This window comes from Musca domestica, unplaced genomic scaffold, assembly GCF_030504385.1.
Source record: "Musca domestica strain aabys unplaced genomic scaffold, Musca_domestica.polishedcontigs.V.1.1 118, whole genome shotgun sequence".
In the NCBI taxonomy this organism is placed as follows: Eukaryota; Metazoa; Arthropoda; class Insecta; order Diptera; family Muscidae; genus Musca; species Musca domestica.
Window position 1 is genome coordinate 5,297 of NW_026712149.1, and position 17,587 is coordinate 22,883.

At 34.9% G+C, this 17,587-nt stretch overlaps 1 protein-coding gene across 9 annotated transcripts in view; it reads right to left on the bottom strand.

The window, feature by feature from the left end:
- Positions 1–291: 291 nt before the first annotated feature.
- The window catches only part of LOC105261542 (putative uncharacterized protein DDB_G0286901), a 76,835-nt gene continuing 59,539 nt past the window's right edge, over positions 292–17,587 (bottom strand). For 5 of the 9 annotated variants that reach the window (XM_059132260.1, XM_059132259.1, XM_059132261.1 and 2 more), the window contains 2 exons: positions 15,147–15,188; positions 292–719 (listed from right to left, as the gene is read on the bottom strand). In XM_059132260.1, coding sequence (XP_058988243.1) covers positions 307–719; positions 15,147–15,188 — 455 coding nt within the window. In that variant the 3' untranslated portion in view covers positions 292–306. The remainder of the gene's footprint in view (positions 720–15,146; positions 15,189–17,587) is intronic. The other 4 variants (XM_059132266.1, XM_059132263.1, XM_059132265.1 and 1 more) reach the window with 1 other exon arrangement.

Below are 17,587 nucleotides of genomic sequence, written 5' to 3' on the forward strand. Positions count from 1 at the left end.
ATATATATATATATATATATATATATATATATATATATATATATGGTTGATTCCGATTAACGATTTTCGTTATTTTTTCGGGATTTTTTTTCACCGGAATCGTTTCCAATTTCGTATTTGCAGTTCATAACGAGTACTACTACATGTGGCGGAAAATTGTGTCTGCAGGTGTTCGAGGTGTTACAAACAGAATGACATTCTTAATATACCCTCCATATTATGGTGGAGTGTATAATAATAATTGTGCTGCAATATTTTTAGGCTTAGCCTTTTCTGAAAATATTGACCTAATTAATTTTTACACATTTAGCATATGGTAATTTTGCTAGTGTTAAATCTTAAAAAAAAAATTGTATTCCAACTGTTTGCTATTTTTATGACCACAACTGTATGATGAGCATAAAATATGGGTATGTTGACCTTTTGTTCTTTTTGTTCCGCCATCCATATCCATATTTTATACTGAAAAATTATATGTACAACAATAAGTATATGTATTTTGACTAAGAAAAAAGAAAACACTGACGCAGCCACTACAGAGCGAGCGATGGTGATGATACTAACTTGTGTTACCTTAAGATCAGCATCGTAGGGCAGAGTTTTCTCCCACAGATTGGGGCCCAAAAATGCGGTCTGAGCCTCAACATTCCAGAGATCACCTTCTTCTTTATATTTGTCATCGGGACAAATTACCTCTTTGCTATTCGATGTGGATTTACCTGTAATTAAAAGAACACAAATAACGATTAGCCATTACGGGAAAGCAAACATTAATTCCAAATAGCTCATGCAGGAAATATTAGAAACAGAAACAATTTTTTCCAACAACAGTACTCGTGTGTGACTTTGGTCATTGTCTGTCTCGGTGGCATTGGCCTTTATTCCATAAACATTTTTTTTCTGATGTTTTATTTCACACTTGTTCATACAATTTCATTATTCCTGTTTCTATTCCATTTCAAGTTCATGTTCAAGTTCTTAAGCTTTGGCGATTTACATTTTTTTTTGTACTTTGTTTTATTCTTCGAAGCGGTTTTGCGTTACTACTGAACATTTTGCAGTTGTATTAGTTCCTTTCTATCGCTTTCGTTTATTAGTTCTTTAAGCAAATATGAATGTTTTAATTACATTGTAAGGTTTTTATATTCGTTGTTGCATCGCTGTGAAGATAGCCTCTAACCCTCCCCCATCTCTCTCAGGTTATCTATATTGTGTACTACATTGTGTGTTTCAACTGCTTTTGAGAGAACAATATTCGTACACTTGGTCAAATATCGAGACCCATATAAAAATAGTGATACGATAGAAGAAGAAGAAGAAGAGAAGATAACTAAAATAAATAAACTTTTTTCTAATAATAACAAATATGAGAATTACACGCAATTTACGAAATGAAACGTTAAACGAGAATATTGGTGAAAAGTGTAACTAAGTTTAACGGGTTTTTGAAAAATACTCTTATGAATTTTTGAGTGGACACTTATCATGGGTTTTGTAAAAAATACAAATAAACGGAATACAAAGTGAGCAATTCATTATTGTACAATGTACAAGGTGAGATAAAAAAAACCGCAACAAATTCAAACGCCATCATTTTTACGTTTCTTTTTTTTCAATTTTATTGAATGAAAGCAAAAATGACGGAATAGCATACCGAAATTTTAGAATAATTTTAGGTTCATTCGAATTGGTCACCTTTGGCACGAATTATGGCCTTCAAATGGCCAACGAAATCGTCACACGCTGCCCGAATGTTACTCTGTGGTATTTTGGCCCAATCCCAGCGAAGCGCTTGCTTGGGGTGATCGACACTTTGGTATTTTTTAGTGCCAACCTTGCTTTCCAAAATACTCCAGACACAATAGTCCAACGCATTGGTATCCGAAGATTTTGGTGGCCATTGTGCACTGGAAATGAAGCGAAGAACCTCATTTTGTAAACATTCTTAGGTGGCGCGTGCTGAGTGCGATGGCGCTGAGTCCTGTTGGAATGTCCAAGGTCTACGGCCAAAATGTTTACATGCCCAAGGTTTTAATTCACCCTCCTGAATATTTTCGCAATAACCTTCGGCATTTATTCTGAAGCCACGGTCGATTAATACGATCGGAAAGCGACCATCGGCTGTTATGACGGCCCACACTATCACCATGGCCGGCGCTTGAGTTGTGGGGGCCCACCGAAGGGGACGAGCCATGGTACTGACATAAAAGATTTATTCACATTTGAATGCTGGAGTGTTCTAACGATGGCCCCTTGTGGTTTTCCAGCCAAATATAAAGAAATCACACTATCACGCTTGAATTTCATCTTTTTTTTCTGGAAAATTCTCACCAAAATGCTTTTGTACGCTTGTAAACAATGTAATGAGCTGTCACTGGAATAATTTTAACAGCTGTCGGACGAGTGACTTTAGAATGGCAGCAGTCTAAAGTTGGTTGCAATTTTTTCATCTCACCTTGTATGTTATTTCAGCTGGACTTTTGGTATGTACCATATTTTGGTATAGGCCCCATATGACTGTACCTCAAATGTAACTTCGTGTTCCCCGCGTGTAATAAACTTCCCTGCATAGAACTGTCTATATAAGTCCAAGTTTATGACTGTACCTCCAGATATTCGGTATTTGAAAGATTTTAGCTGCATTTTTAAAAGAAACATCTCAAATTTGTTACTTGGCGGAACCTTCTCTGGCAGATAATTGACCATTTATACAGTACACTGTAGAAAAACTTCTTACCAATAATTGGTACTTGGCGGAACATTATCTGGCAGATAATTGACCATTTAAGTCCACATTTTCGTATAGCTCCATATAACTTTAACACCCGGTATTTGGAATTTTGAAATTATTGCTGATTTTTTAAGAGATTTTTCACATTTTACAATTTCCTTCCAAATGGAGCAGAGTATTAGCTGCTTTTTTACTTGTTAATAGCAAAATTGACAAAGAAAAAAATTCGTCCAAATGTGCATGAAAAGCTCATTGTTTTATCCTATTTTTTCTTACAAAATACTTTGTTTCTATATCATTTTGGCTGACAAACGAGTATTTTTTCCTGTCAAATGTCAACATTTATTACTTGACATATTTATTAGCAGAAATTAGGAGAGTATGCTGAGCAGTCTACATGATAAATTCTGTAATCATAGCGGATTGGTTTTCCTGTTGAACTAATCTGTAGTTTGGTGTGTTCACCACCATCTCTTAGCAAAAATAAAAAATAGCAGAAAAGAAAGCCATTTTGGGTTTCCTTCTCTCAAGTTTAGCTCCAAGGTTAGTTTGTTTCGGGACTGCTTACCTAGCAAAAAAATTGCTAAATTAGTAGAATATTGGCCCGCAGAGTCGCGTACCTAACATTTAAGATGCATTTGCATTGTTGTGCAGATAAGTGGAATTTTGCTCAATAGCTTCTGCTACAAAAATTTGCACTATTAGAGAAAAATTTTACAAAAAATTATAGAATGTAATTTAAGGCCCGAATACACACATGATGTTAAAGTTCTTTGTAAATCGACTTTTCATATTTTATTTTTATGGCATACTTTAAGGAGTTGACGCCAACAATTTCCAAGCCTAAAAGTTGCGCTATACTTCATAAACTATATATTATAAATTGCCATAAAATACACTTGTATTTTATTTTATTCCTTACTTTTAGTATATTTATATTAATTTATTGTGTGCTATAATGCTATTTCTTTTCAGATTACAAATTCTGGGGAGTGTCTGAAAGTATGCTATAAAAATGCAAAAGATATATGTAGAAAATCACGCTTTACGTATGACTTTAACATAATGTGCAATCTGGCCTTAAGTAAAATCCAGCAAGAAAACAAAATGTACCTACCACACACCTATCTAATTTTTGAAAAACCCGAAGTGAAATTAACGTTTTTAAGTTAAAAATGAATTATTTCACGCTAAAGTAATTAAAGTATTCAAATTAGTGCTTAAAATTTACAAACGGTGCCACATCATCTTCCAAACAGATGATCAAACATGCAAATTTCTAAAGAGCCAAATGTTCAAACTCATTGTTACACATAGTGTTGCCAGTATTGAGGAATTTTGCCCAAAAAGGGGATATTTTTTTCAAATTGGGGACGAAAAATTAAAGTTGGGGACATAAGGATTTAGTGGGGATCTCGTTGGTATTTGCATTTAAAGTGCTAAAAGTTGCATGATTGTTTTACATAGAAGGTGCCAACCAGCGATGTATGTGTAGAACGAGTTTTTTCACTTATAAACTCGGTGAAACCCAAACTTAGAAATAAAATAATTATAAGAATTTATATAAACCAAATGAGACTGAAAATGCTGACGATTTGGAACTTGACAATTTTGATGTGATTGCATTGCAACTTTGAAAACTCTAGTCTATTAAATTAAAATTTTCTATTTGTTTGTTATTTTCTATTTTTATATTATTTTACATGTAAAGTATGTAAGATAAACTAGTATATGAATTGAATATTATGTACAAATATTTTTTCAAATAAATTTACTCTGTTCGTTTTTTGTTAAATGCTTGGGGATTTTTTTTTTTTTTTTTTTTTTTTTTTTTGAGGAAATTGAATCAAATTTGAGGAGATTTGGGGAAAACGTTTTTTTGATTTTGAGGACGAGAGACAGAAAAATATTGGCAACACTGGTGACACAACAGCAAAGATTACTCTCTCCCTCTCTCTCTCTCTCTCTTTGTGTTATCCAACAATTTCCAAAAACAATTTGTACAAATTATTAAATTTTCAAATACCTTTAATCTTATATCAATTTATCTGTGATTTTGTGTGAAAATATTGATTTGAAATGATCGACCGATCGCACTTTTATTTCTAAACTAATTTTAAACATTTTTCTTCAAAATTTTAACTAAAAATCTCCCAAATTTTGCCTTATTTTGTCTATGTGTTTATTTACATGAAATATAATAGAAAAAAACTCTCATTACTCCATTGAATACAGTGATGATATTAAAATTTCAAATATTGTTGTTTTTGGGCACTCGAATAGAAAAAAAAAAAATATTGAAACACACACACACACCAAAGTCCAAAAGTCATGAATTTTTTGCACATTATTTCCGCATACGAAATGAAAAATACAAAAGGAAAATATACTCGAAAGGGAAAGAAAGAGAAGAAGAGAGATATGAAAAGAAAAATATAAATTTACACACCTTCTCAAATCCAGGGAACAAGTAAACCGGTTAGATTTCGGGTCTTATCATTACGTTTCCGAGGATGGTAGAGGAGGTAAAGAAAGCATGACATGACTGATGTAAAGAAAGATACATTCGAAGCGAGTCTACACGATTACCGGCAACGGTAATATTTTTGTCATGACGGCACATATACATAACAGTACATGTGCCTGCATAAGTGTTTGTGTGTGTGTGTGTGTGTGTATCTTACACTCTAACATAATATTCCAGCCTGCATTAAGTCACAATTTCAAATCAAGAAGCAAACGTGAAGGCAAACCAACCAAAAGAAAGGTCGAAACAAAACGAACGAAAAAAAAGAAACTCCATACCAAAGCAGCCGCAACATTTGTAAAAGCGAAAGTGAAATTTTTGTACAAGCTTTGACTGAATATCAGATGTTTGCTTGCTTGTGTTTCCATGTCCAAGTAACTCTACGAGTCGTTGGTTGTATTCTTTTTGTCATTAGGTATGCAAGAGCCGACACCAGCCGTAGACTGGCAAAATTAACGCAAATGTCTTTTTGAGCTTTGTTGTTCTTTTTTTGTTTTTGTCCAACTGATTCATCATCCATCAATAATGGTCCCGTGAGACAAATACCAACATACAGATCTCGGCAAAAGACATGAAATGAAGCTTTTAATGATCAAATTTAAATGCTTTTCATGTTTTCAAAAGAGATTTTTCAATTGCTTGGTATTGTTGGTGTTTACTACTGAGGGCCATTTTGTTGTTATATACAGTAAACTGTAAAAAAAACTGCTTACCAAATAATGGGTGTATTAAGTAAATTTTGGCAGCAGTAACTACTTACAAAACAGACAGAAAGTAAGTGATGCTGGTTCAATCTTCTGCTTTGTAGTTAAACCATAGACAAATTAAGGTATAGACTAAAAAGTTGTCTCATCTGTTATCTTCGAAAAAAGTGCTTCAATAGATGTCGTTCATGCTGTGAGAGAGCAAAAGTCTATTCACTCAATTCTCTCAAAATACAAAATATTGAATATTTTTATTATTCTTTATTATTTATCAATTAAAAATGAAACAGCGACTTTGTTTATTTTTACATTATCCAAATATGACGTGAAATATAAAAATATAGAACTTAAATAGCAGGAAAATGAATAAATTGTTTTCGAAGTCGAGTGACTTCACTAGCCCTGAGTGACTTGACTGGACCATGATCAACAATAGTGACATCTGCCGGAAGGGGTAAATTTTAAAACTTTTTAGTCTATACCTTAATTTGTCTATGGTTAAACTCACTAAACACTTGTTGTATTCCCGTACTTTTTTAAAAGTAAAACTAGTTATTGAGAAAAAATTTAAATTTTCGCTCAGAGAAATTCGTCCAGAAAATACGTGTGCGGAACAACATTGGTAGAAATGTCAGAATTTGATGGCAATTCTTTAAAATCAAATTTTGCCTAGCTTTTGTGTTCGAGAACAGTCGCAGTAAAAAATCAACTAAGTTCAGCCGGGCCGACATTTTAATACCTTCCACAATTTTGAAGGAACTTAAAACATTTCCAAAGAAAAAACCCATCGAAAATAATGCAGCGTTTATAGGGAACAGCGTTTATAGGGGCTTTACGAAGACGTGGTCCTGCGATAGTAATTTTTTATCATAGGATGTAGTACCCATTACGAGCTTCAAATACGGAAATTGAAACAATTCCAAGAAAAAATGTTGGTAATATCATCAAAATAGCTAACAAATGGGAGGTGCCGTTATGCGTGGACCTACATAGGTAATTTTCCGCATTAGGTTGTAGTACCCATTACGAGCTTCAAGTACGGAATTTAAAACGATTACGGTGAATAATGTCCCTATAATAATCAAAATACCGAATATCGGGGGTATCGTTTTATAAGGGCTATACGAATATGTAGACCTGCATACACAATTTTTTGTCATAGGCTGTAGTACCCATTACGAACTTTAAATACGAACATTTAAACAATTCCGGTAAAAAATTTCGTTATACCATCAAAATACCGAATAAAGGGAGGTGTAATTATATGTGGGTTAAATAAAGACGTGGAACTACATAGGCAATTTTCCGTCATAAGTTGTAGTACCCATTACGAGCTTTAAATACGAAATTTGAAACAAGTTCGGTTAATAACGCAACCTAAAATCATCAAAATACCGAATATCGGGAGGTATCATTATATGGGGGCTATGCGATATCGTGGGTCTTTATAAACAACTATCTTCGATATTGTGGACCGATATAACCCATCTTCGAACTTGGCCAGCCTGCCAACACTTTTATAGGGTTTTAGCTGATTTTTATCGATTCAATGTACAAGAAAATTCTCTGGAATAGATTTTTAAGACCATGAGATCAGATATGATCTGTTGACTTTTCTTCGCAGTTTTCCACAATTTTTATACCTTACACCACATAGTGGTAAGGGTATTATGTCTTTGTGCATTTGTTTGTATCATGGAGAAGGAAGCGAGATAGATTAATAGCTACTTTTGAGAACCTTCTGCAGGTCGCAGTTATTATCTGATTGAGATAAAACTTTCCAAACAATATTTTTTTTTTTTGGCACAAGGACGAACCCCTTTTGAAATTGGTGAGAATCTGTTCAAATTTAACTTCCATATATATCGTCAACTGATTTCGGGTTTATTATTCATTAAATGGCAAATATCAGGCCAAATCATCTGAATGTTGGCACATCCGAGCGAATCCAGTCTAGGGCAAGTACATCAAATTTGGAGAAACTCGGTTCAGATATAGCTATAACTCCATGTATATGTTTTATCCGATTTTGTGTTTAAGTTCCTTACATGCGTAATATGCAATACAAAAAAACGATATTTGATATCGGTCATCAGATACTGCTCAAAAATATCTTTGCCAAATTTTATCGAGATCGGTTGAATTTTTTATATTCCTTTGATATACAGGATGAGATGAAAAAACTGCAACCAACTTCAGATTGCTGTCATTTCTAAGTAACTCGTCCGACAGCTGTTAAAATTATTCCAGTGACAGCTCATTATATGGTTTACAAGCGTACAAAAGCATTTTGGTGAGAATATTCCAGCAAAAAAATTATTGGCGAATTCAAGCGTGATAGTGTGATGTCTTTATATTCGGCTGGAAATCTACAAGTGGCTATCGTTATAGCACTCCAGCATTTAAATGTGAATAAATATTTTGTCTCTCGTATTATCGCTCGTTACCATAGTATTGGTAGCGTAGCCCGACGTCAAGGAAGTGGACGGAAGAAAACAGCTACATCAGCGTCGCATTGACCGAAAAATGGCTCGTGAGCTGCAAATATTGAAAAATGAGCTCGGAGTAAAGCCATTGAAATTCCAAAAAGTGCAAGAACTTACACCGCAACAGAACGATATAGACTCAAAAGATCTAAAGAGTTGCTCTGCTTGGTCGAAAGTGGTGAACTGCCGAATTTGGTTTTCTCCGATGAGAAAACATTCGTTGTCCAGCGGTTGGTAAGCAAACAAAATGATCGTGTTTACTTGCCGGCCATGGTGATGGTGTGGTGTGGGCCGCCATAACAGCCGATGGTCGCTCTCCGCTTGTATTAATCGACCGTGGAATCAGAATAAATGCCGAAGATTATCGCGAAAATATTCTGGAGGGCGTATTAAAGCCTTGGGCAAACATTTTGGCCGCATACCTTGGACATTCCAACAGCACTCATCATCATCGCACTCAGCACTCAAAATGAGGTTCCTCGCTTCATTTCCAGCGCACAATTGCCACCAAAGTCTTTTAAGACTCCATAAAAGATACTTCTTGTTGGAATTGACATTTTTCCAGTAATTAAAAATTAACACCAACGAATTAACAAATTTTACTACAACATTTCAATCATAGATGACGAGAAACCAGTTTAAGCCTCTAGGCGGGAATTTTCCAAAAGATTTCCTGACACTCACAAACCGAACGTCATCATCATCCATGGTAATGTCATTTTTAATAGGTTGTTCACAAGGCCTGGTGCTGCAGAAGCTGTTAAGTTATATGCCGTTTTTTTTCGTTTATTTTACTTAATGATCATTGCTGAGATATTTCTGTGTGCCCTGGAGTTAGGAAGTCTCGTCACGTCGAGTTGTCTGCTGGCTGAGTTACTGTTCCACACGTCCGTCCTTCATTCGGTCGATCGGTTCGGTTTGTTTGGGTAGTTGGCTACCCGCTTTCATGTAATTTCAGTATCTGCATCACAAGATCTTTTGAAAGTTTCCGCTTTCTTATTCACTCTCACTTTCAATTTTATGCTGTTGTGATTTTTTTTCTTTCGGTTCCCCCCAGCAACTTCAGTGGAGCAGTGCTGCGCGCTTGCGATTAGTTAATGTTGCTGGAGTTTTAGTTTTTTTTTTTTGTTTTGTTTTGTGGCGAACTTTGACGTAAAACCTGCCTTCATTTCTATGGGCGAGTGCCTGTGTGTGTGTGTGTGTGTGTGTGTGTGTGTGTGTGAATGGGAAAAGCTTTCTTTTGCAAAATATTGCGAAATTTTTTGTTTTGGCCATGTTGTTTTTATGTCATACATATTTATGTTTACCAGTTTCTTGTGACCGCTTTGCAAGACGTTGTGTCTCATTGCTGGTGTGTAGAGCTGGCCAAGCATACGATTACAGTGTTCGTGTACTTGTGCAGAATTTATGTACTAACTTGTCTAGCAAACATGGTTGAAGACAAAAAACAAAAAAAAAGACGACAGGCCACCGGTTGAGTAATAATAACTTTTATTATTTTGTTGTTTCTTTGTTTTATTTTCCGTTGAATTCCCTCAACACGGGTTTTGCTTTCTGGGGCCCCAGAACGTGTTCAATATGAAGTAATACTTGTTGACGGTTTTTTCTTTCTTTCTTTTGTCGTATCACACATTAGTTTAAAGAAATGAGGATTTATGTCATTGTTTTATGACGAAGTTTGTATTCTTTTGGCTAAATGATGCAAATCCATATTCTATAGCATAGTCTTTGTCAAATATTGTTCTTGTTGTTGTTGGGGGATTTTATTTTTGTTTGGAAGTCTCATTTTAGGGTTTGAATAAAACAACACGTTTTGCTGTAGTGAAATGATTTGTGGTCAAACAAAGACTTGTTGTTTCTTTTGAGGAATTAGTGGTCTAATATTTTTTTAAGCCGCATGAAATTGTAGGAGTTTAAGCTAGGCAAATTTTTATACATTTACCCTCTACCGTATATATGATGGTATTGTGTACAAAGATTGCTAAAATTAAATATCATTGGGTCTGCATGTTCTGAAAGTGACCTAGCAACAAGGTGGCTCAGGAGTAATCTTCCTATCAGAAAATGCTATAAATTCTACGATTGGCCCCCAATGTCAGTTCTGTTTCGACATTTTTTCGGTAAACACATGCTAAATATACGTTAATAAACAATATTACGCTACACTGCTCCAGAACGCGAAATATTACTGACTATTTATTTGACAAATAATCCGTGGGTGACTTTGGCACAACGTGTATTTCGTCGCAGGAGTCCTGGCCGTCCAACACTTACTGGTGAAGAGACTGGTACAACACAAGATGCTGCCAGGCGTGGCAGACCCCGGAATATCCGTTCTACAGAGAATATTGCTATTGCATCCGAGGTTGTCATGGAAGCGCCGTCGACATCGACCAGACGACATGCCACGCAAATGGGTATCAGTCGACGGTATTTACAGCGAATTTTGGTACAAGATTTGAAGATATGTCGGTACAAAGTTACAGCTTAAAACGCTTATTTCTGTTACTTTAGAAAGCTCTTAAAAATGTCTGGGAGAATTTAAAGTCAATTGAAAAAAGCAGCTAACGATATATCTTCCATTTTTATTTATTTACATGGCGAGGACTGTTGTCTTTAAGAATGGGAAACTTTAGAAATTTGGTAGAAAAATACTTAAAAACCAAATTTTTCTTAATTTGTTATACCCTCCACAATACAATATATTAAGTTCAAAATTCCGGGCATTTGCTCAATTTTAGTTTCTACGGAGTTTGCTCTTCACACTTTTTTTATATATGAAAGCATTTCTGGGTCACTCCTGCCTAAAAAGTTAGACTAGTAGTTGAAGCACTCGAAATAGAGTAAAGGTTTAGTCTGAGAGCAAGCATTCTCGCTCTTATTTGAGTGACATCGAAAAATTGAGTATACTCGATTTTATCCAGCACGATTTTGAAACCCATAGAATTGTTGGTATTGGAAATGGGAGATATTGCTCGACGGTTTGGTATCGCCACCTTATAATGGTAGCATCCGAATTAAGGTATTCTTGAGGGGTTAGTTACATTTCAGTTTCAGTTTGTTTTCCCAGGTGATTGAAAATATCCTTGCAACATGCAACTGTCCATACAGGTCCTAATTATCAGCTATTTTGCTATAGTGGGTGTATATCATTTGATACGGCCAAAACGCGCCTCATCGAAATAACGGTTTTAGACCTTAGGCCCCTTTGGACCAAATCCGTTTCAGAACATTTGGAGTCGACCTAAGGGTGCCCGTCTATCTGGCTGGACGGCTATTACACACTATAACTCTTGAAGGGAACATTCGATTTGGTCCAAACTTGGTACATAGTATTATAACAATATTGGTCCACTCCTTCTGGTACCTCCCCACAAAAGATCAAAATTGTCAAATAAAATAATTGACTCCATAGAAAGAGAAAGGATAATTGCAAAGTTCGCAAATTCTAATATTTTTTCCGTGCTAGGTCAATTGCGGAAAAGGACAATATCGACCAGCTTCCTCATGTACCTCTCCCACAAAGGGTCAAAATTATGAATAATTATAAATCTTATAAAATGTGAAATAAGAGTTCGAATGCCTTCAAATTTCGCAAATATCAATATTATTAACAACACAATATCTGGTATGAAGCACGAATAGAACAGGCCATTGCCTCTGGTACCTCCCCCACAAAGGGTGAACATTTTGAACACCGATAAAGCTCGTAAAATACGAAATAATTACGATTCACATCATATTCCTTTCATACTCGGTACATCCCACTATTTCTATCAATACAAGGTCTGGTGTGAAGATGGGATATAGAGGTCAACTCCTTCTGGTACATACCCCACAAGGGGGTGGGTGGTAAGACCATACCCCTCAATATTAGTTGCGTTTAAGCAGATATGCATTTTGAAACCATTTCCAAGGAGCTTAACAACCAAAAATTAAGTTTCCCAATTAAAATTTACAAAAAAATTCAGAAAATGACGCTTAGGAGGCGGCCGGGCCTTAGGATCTCCTTCCGTACATTCATGTAAATAGGTTCCTTACGAAAAGGGTAATTTAAGCATTTTGCCACCGTATTTCACAGACCTAGTCCCACGTTTTAATAAAAGTAAAGAGAACTATAAAGAACCGACACTTATCTAGGATTGAGAGGAAAAACAACATCGAAGAGCTGAATAAGGTAAAAATTGATAAGAGGCGAAAAATACTAATTCATGATGAAAGCATAAAAAATGGCTCGTTTTGTGTTCCTGCACTTTTTGATGGTAAAACTAGCGAAAAAGACAAAGGTGAAATTCGCTCTGAGACAACTACTTTAACAGAAAGTACGGGAACGGTAAACTATAAAAATTCTAAAATTAACAAGTAAGCAAAGGCTATAGTCGTGCGGGGCCGACCATGTGATACACTACAATATGTTAGAAGCCCTCTTATGTCCAAATCCATTTTGGAAGATTTCGCCTTTGAAATGATGTCACGGTGCACTGTCCAGATATTACCCTAAAAATTTTGACCACGGACATTTGCCCAATATTTACGCATTCCGTAGTTGTTGTGGTCCATTTTACAGCTAAATATAATCCAATGGTCATCCAAAATGCTAGAATTCTTCCCTGCCCTTAACGCTCTTCTCAGGCGTGTTGAATGGCTTCAATTGTGTGATCAGGAATTTTTTTCTGTTTTTGGTTCATTTGAACCCCTAATATTTTGCGATCATCTTCAAATGCAAGAGGACCCTCTGTATCTCCAAATTTAAACCCATTAATATGATTTTCTTGTCTGCGATATTTGGCTACATTCGTCAACGAAATCAGCATAAAAAAGCCAAACGTTCGACTTTTGTGTATTTCGGATATCGCCTGTAAGTAATGTTGGCATTTTTCAGACAAAAATAGTTGTCCATTCTACCCATTGTGAATTGACAATATTTGTCAAAATCGGTCCAGCCATTTTTGAGATATAAGCATTCTAGCTAACATCCCCTCGTTTTGTATATACAGATTGTATATATTTCGCTATATATCCGATATATTTACTATTGGCATCTACGCAACGGTCAGAGTTGACCTTTTCGTCTATTTGTAATTTCGACGGAATTAAAAATATTCGCGGTTTATGGAAATTTTGACTTTTATTTAACACAAATGTTATGATCTATTTCACCCACTAAATATTACCCGATGACCATCAAATTGGAAGGCTTCTGCCCAACCCTAAGCCATAGCCCCGTGCTAACTTCCGCTTCCATTGGTCTATAATTGCAACCTGTAGAGAAACTGCAAAATCAGGAAATTTTTCAGTTTTTAGTCCATTTCAACCCCTAAATATAATATGTATATTTTTTTTGGAGCGATCATCTCCAAAAACAATAGGTCTCTATTCTGGCCCTAACCCCACCTCCATTTTCAATTTCGTGAGGATCGGGCCATAATTGCGACCTGTAGAGTGATTACAAATTAACATGGACAGACGGACGGATATACATAGCTAGATCGACTCAGCTCAGCGAGTAAGGAAGATCCATATATACTTTCCTATGTGGGAAACCAATATTTCGAGGTGTTATGTAATATCTGGCCAAATCATTATACCCCCAACACATAGTGTTGTAGTGTTGTATCTATCCTTCAATATTAACATGTCTGTCCATCAGAAGCTGGCAATAATGCTACAATTTTTTACTCGACCAAATCTTTCTAAATAGCCGTATTTGCTCGTTTTCTCTTAAATCCACCTTCAAAGATTTACTAGTTTTTTTTGGGTTTGGGAAAGGATTTCTTGTATTACGTTTAAAAAATCTTTACCATTTTTTGAGAATTTAGATATTATTTTCCCCGATTTTAGAATTTTTTCTCTAAAACAGGTGCCTTAATAACGCGTTTTACGAAGATTCGTCAATTATTTGACGTATAATCAAAGGAATTGACAATCTAAATAATGTGTAAACATTTTTACTACGCTATCCGATTTTACATTTATGGTATTGAAAAAATTCGCACAACTAGTACTCATGCTGGTTCTGGAACAAAGCAATATTTTTATAGATACTTTCGCATCTATCATTTAAAACATATTTGAAAAAAAAAAAAATAATTTAATATTTAATTTATATTTGAAAAAAAATAATTCAATAGCCTTTTTTAAATTTTGAAAGTTCCATCCAAATGGTGTATGGTATTAAAGTTTCGGCCCAGGCGAACTTAACTCCTGTTGATATTTTGATATATTCAAAACAAACAAAAATATTTAATTGATCCCTACAAAAAACGTGGGAGCTGTATTAGTTGAATAACGCTAACAAACGACCTTCGACATCATTAGTAGGTTGAGAATAATGCTTTATTCCTTTAAAAATGTTAAAGCAAATTTCTTACTTTTCTCATTACCAAGCAATCAGTAATGCTGTCTTAGAGAGTGCACATCCTGCTCAATACCGAAAGTTGTGAATTTGAGACGCAGTGTCTATCATTTAAAACATATTTGAAAAAAATGAATTTAAAATGCCGAGCAGCGCACCTTACACTGTATTTCAATGACATATTACAAAGAAACCACTTATCATTAACAAATTTAAACAAAATGCAAGCCAGCATTAACCAAAAAAAACAATCAAATATAAACAAAAAAAAAAAAAAAAAAAAAATAACAAAACTCAAAAAAATAGAAACTCAAACAAGAAATTATAACAGAAAAAAATTTACCGTTTGTTTTGCAAATGAACCCCAAAAATGGAGATTTCCTGCCTGGAAAAACAAAAGAATTCAAGAAAAAAAAAGATAAGTGAACAGAAATCATTGGGAAAAAATTAAAGAAAAATGAAACAACAAAAACAAATAATTGGCACGCATGTTTGTTTTTGTGTTTTTTTGTTTAAAAACATTTTTGGCAAACGCAAACGGACATAACGGTGGTGGGGTGGGGAGAAGAAGCAAACTTAACGACATTCGATTTAAATGAGTTGAACGATTCAGAAGATGCTGGGCAACAGATAATTGTGATGAAGATGATGACGATAACGATGATCTTTATGTCTGGCATGGCATAGGGATTAGATGATGAGTGTCAATGGCGAAAAAACGTTAATGAAGAATGAAAACAAAGACAAAACAGAAACGAATACAAAATTATATACATATAATTTTTGGAAACACGCACAGCACCCAGTAACAAAATGACTCAAAGTTTTGATACTTTTACTTTTAATAACACTTTCACTGCAAAATGTATCACGAAACAAAGAATGGATGTTTTTTTTTTTTTTTTTTGGTGTAAGAAATTCAGATGGAGAGTTTGTATGCATAAAGATAAAAGATATTTTAAAAAGGGTTTTATTATAATTTGAAAGAGTTCAGCCTCGAGAAAACGCATTTTAAGTTACATAGACATTTACTTGCAAAGGGGTCATCAGATATTAGTGCTAAACTTCTGTTCAAGGTCAAGCATGGTATTTAAGTGCTTCATATACACAGTGTAGATCAAGTTTGGACAATGTTTCAGGCTATTAACATTTATTAACGGTGGCATCCACGAAGTTTCCCAATTAAGAGTAATCCATATAAAACGTACTTCACCATAGTATGGAGGGTATATGAAGTTTGTCATTAAGTTTGTAACACCTCGAAGTATTAACTTAGTCAGCACAGAGTTTATCTATTTTTGATCAGCATAAAATTCGATGTTGTTTTAGCGATGTCCATCTGTCTTTCTGTCCGTCTATGGAAATCACTCTAGCTTCTGAACGAAATGAAATTTAACTCAGATGTGTTTTAGGTGTGCAGGATCTAGGCCCTGTATAACCGGCCCTGTATAACCGGTGGATTTTAGGTTTTTTTCGTACATTCATGTAAATATGTTCCTTACGAAAAGGGTAATTTAAACATTTTGCAACCGTATTCCACAGACCTAGTCCCACGTTTTAATAAAAGTAAAGAGAACTATAAAGAACCGACACTAATCTAAGATTGAGAGGAAAAACAGCATCGAAGAGCTGAATAAGGTAAAAAAGTTATAAGAGGCGAAAAATACTAATCATGATGAAAGCATAAAAAATGGCTCGTTTTGTGTTCCTGCACTTTTTGATGGTAAAACTAGCGAAAAAGACAAAGGTGAAATTCTCTCTGAGACAACTACTTTAACAGAAAGTACGGGAACGATAGACTATAAAAATTCTAAAATTAACAAGTAAACAAAGGCTATAGTCGTACGGGGCCGACCATGTGATACCATTCATTTGGTTGATGAAATTTAACTCAGATGTGTTTTAGGTGTGCAGGACCTATTGGGCAATATATGTCCATGTGTTGGTATAGGCCCTATATAACTGTACCGCTGGATTTTAGTTTTTTTTTATTTTGGGAATTTTAGTCACAATTTCAATCTAATTTTTTTAATTGGTATTTGGTGTTTTCACAATATAGGAAGCATCTTTGCATAAAACTGTCCATATACATTTAAGTTTTGGTATAGACCCCATATAACTGTACCCCCAGATATTTGGTATTTTGATGATTTTTGACTCATTTTTCCCCGAAATTATCTCGAATTTGGAGTTCACGTGGGGTACTACCTACTATGACAAAAAATCGTGCCCAGTTTTCCACGCCGTTGTATAGTTCCCAAGTTTCCCAAAATTCGATATTTTGATAAACTTGGTATTTGGAGTTCGTCATCGCTGGCAGATAATTGTCTGTAGAATTTTACGTTTCACGGCTCCAGATACTCGGTATTTTGATATTTTGTGTCACACTTCTCACCGGAGTTGCTTCAGATTTAGTATTTTAAATTTGTAATGGATACTATCTTCTATGACAAAAAAAAATCCTATACAGACTTCCAAGCCTTCGTATAGTCCCCATATAATAGTATCTCCCAAAATTCGGTATTTTGATGATTTTAGCTAAATTTTTCAACAGAATTATTTCAAATTAGGAATTTGGAGTTGGCACCGCTTCCTGTGACAGAAAATTGTCCATACAAATTCATGTTATCGTATAGCCCCATAAGTAACACCTTAGCCTTTCAATAGCCTCTTTTAAATTTTGAAAGTTCCTTCCAAATGGTGTAAGGTATTAAAGTTTCGGCCCAGCCGAACTTAACACCTGTTGCTATTTTGATAGATTCAAAAAAAAAAAACCATTTAATT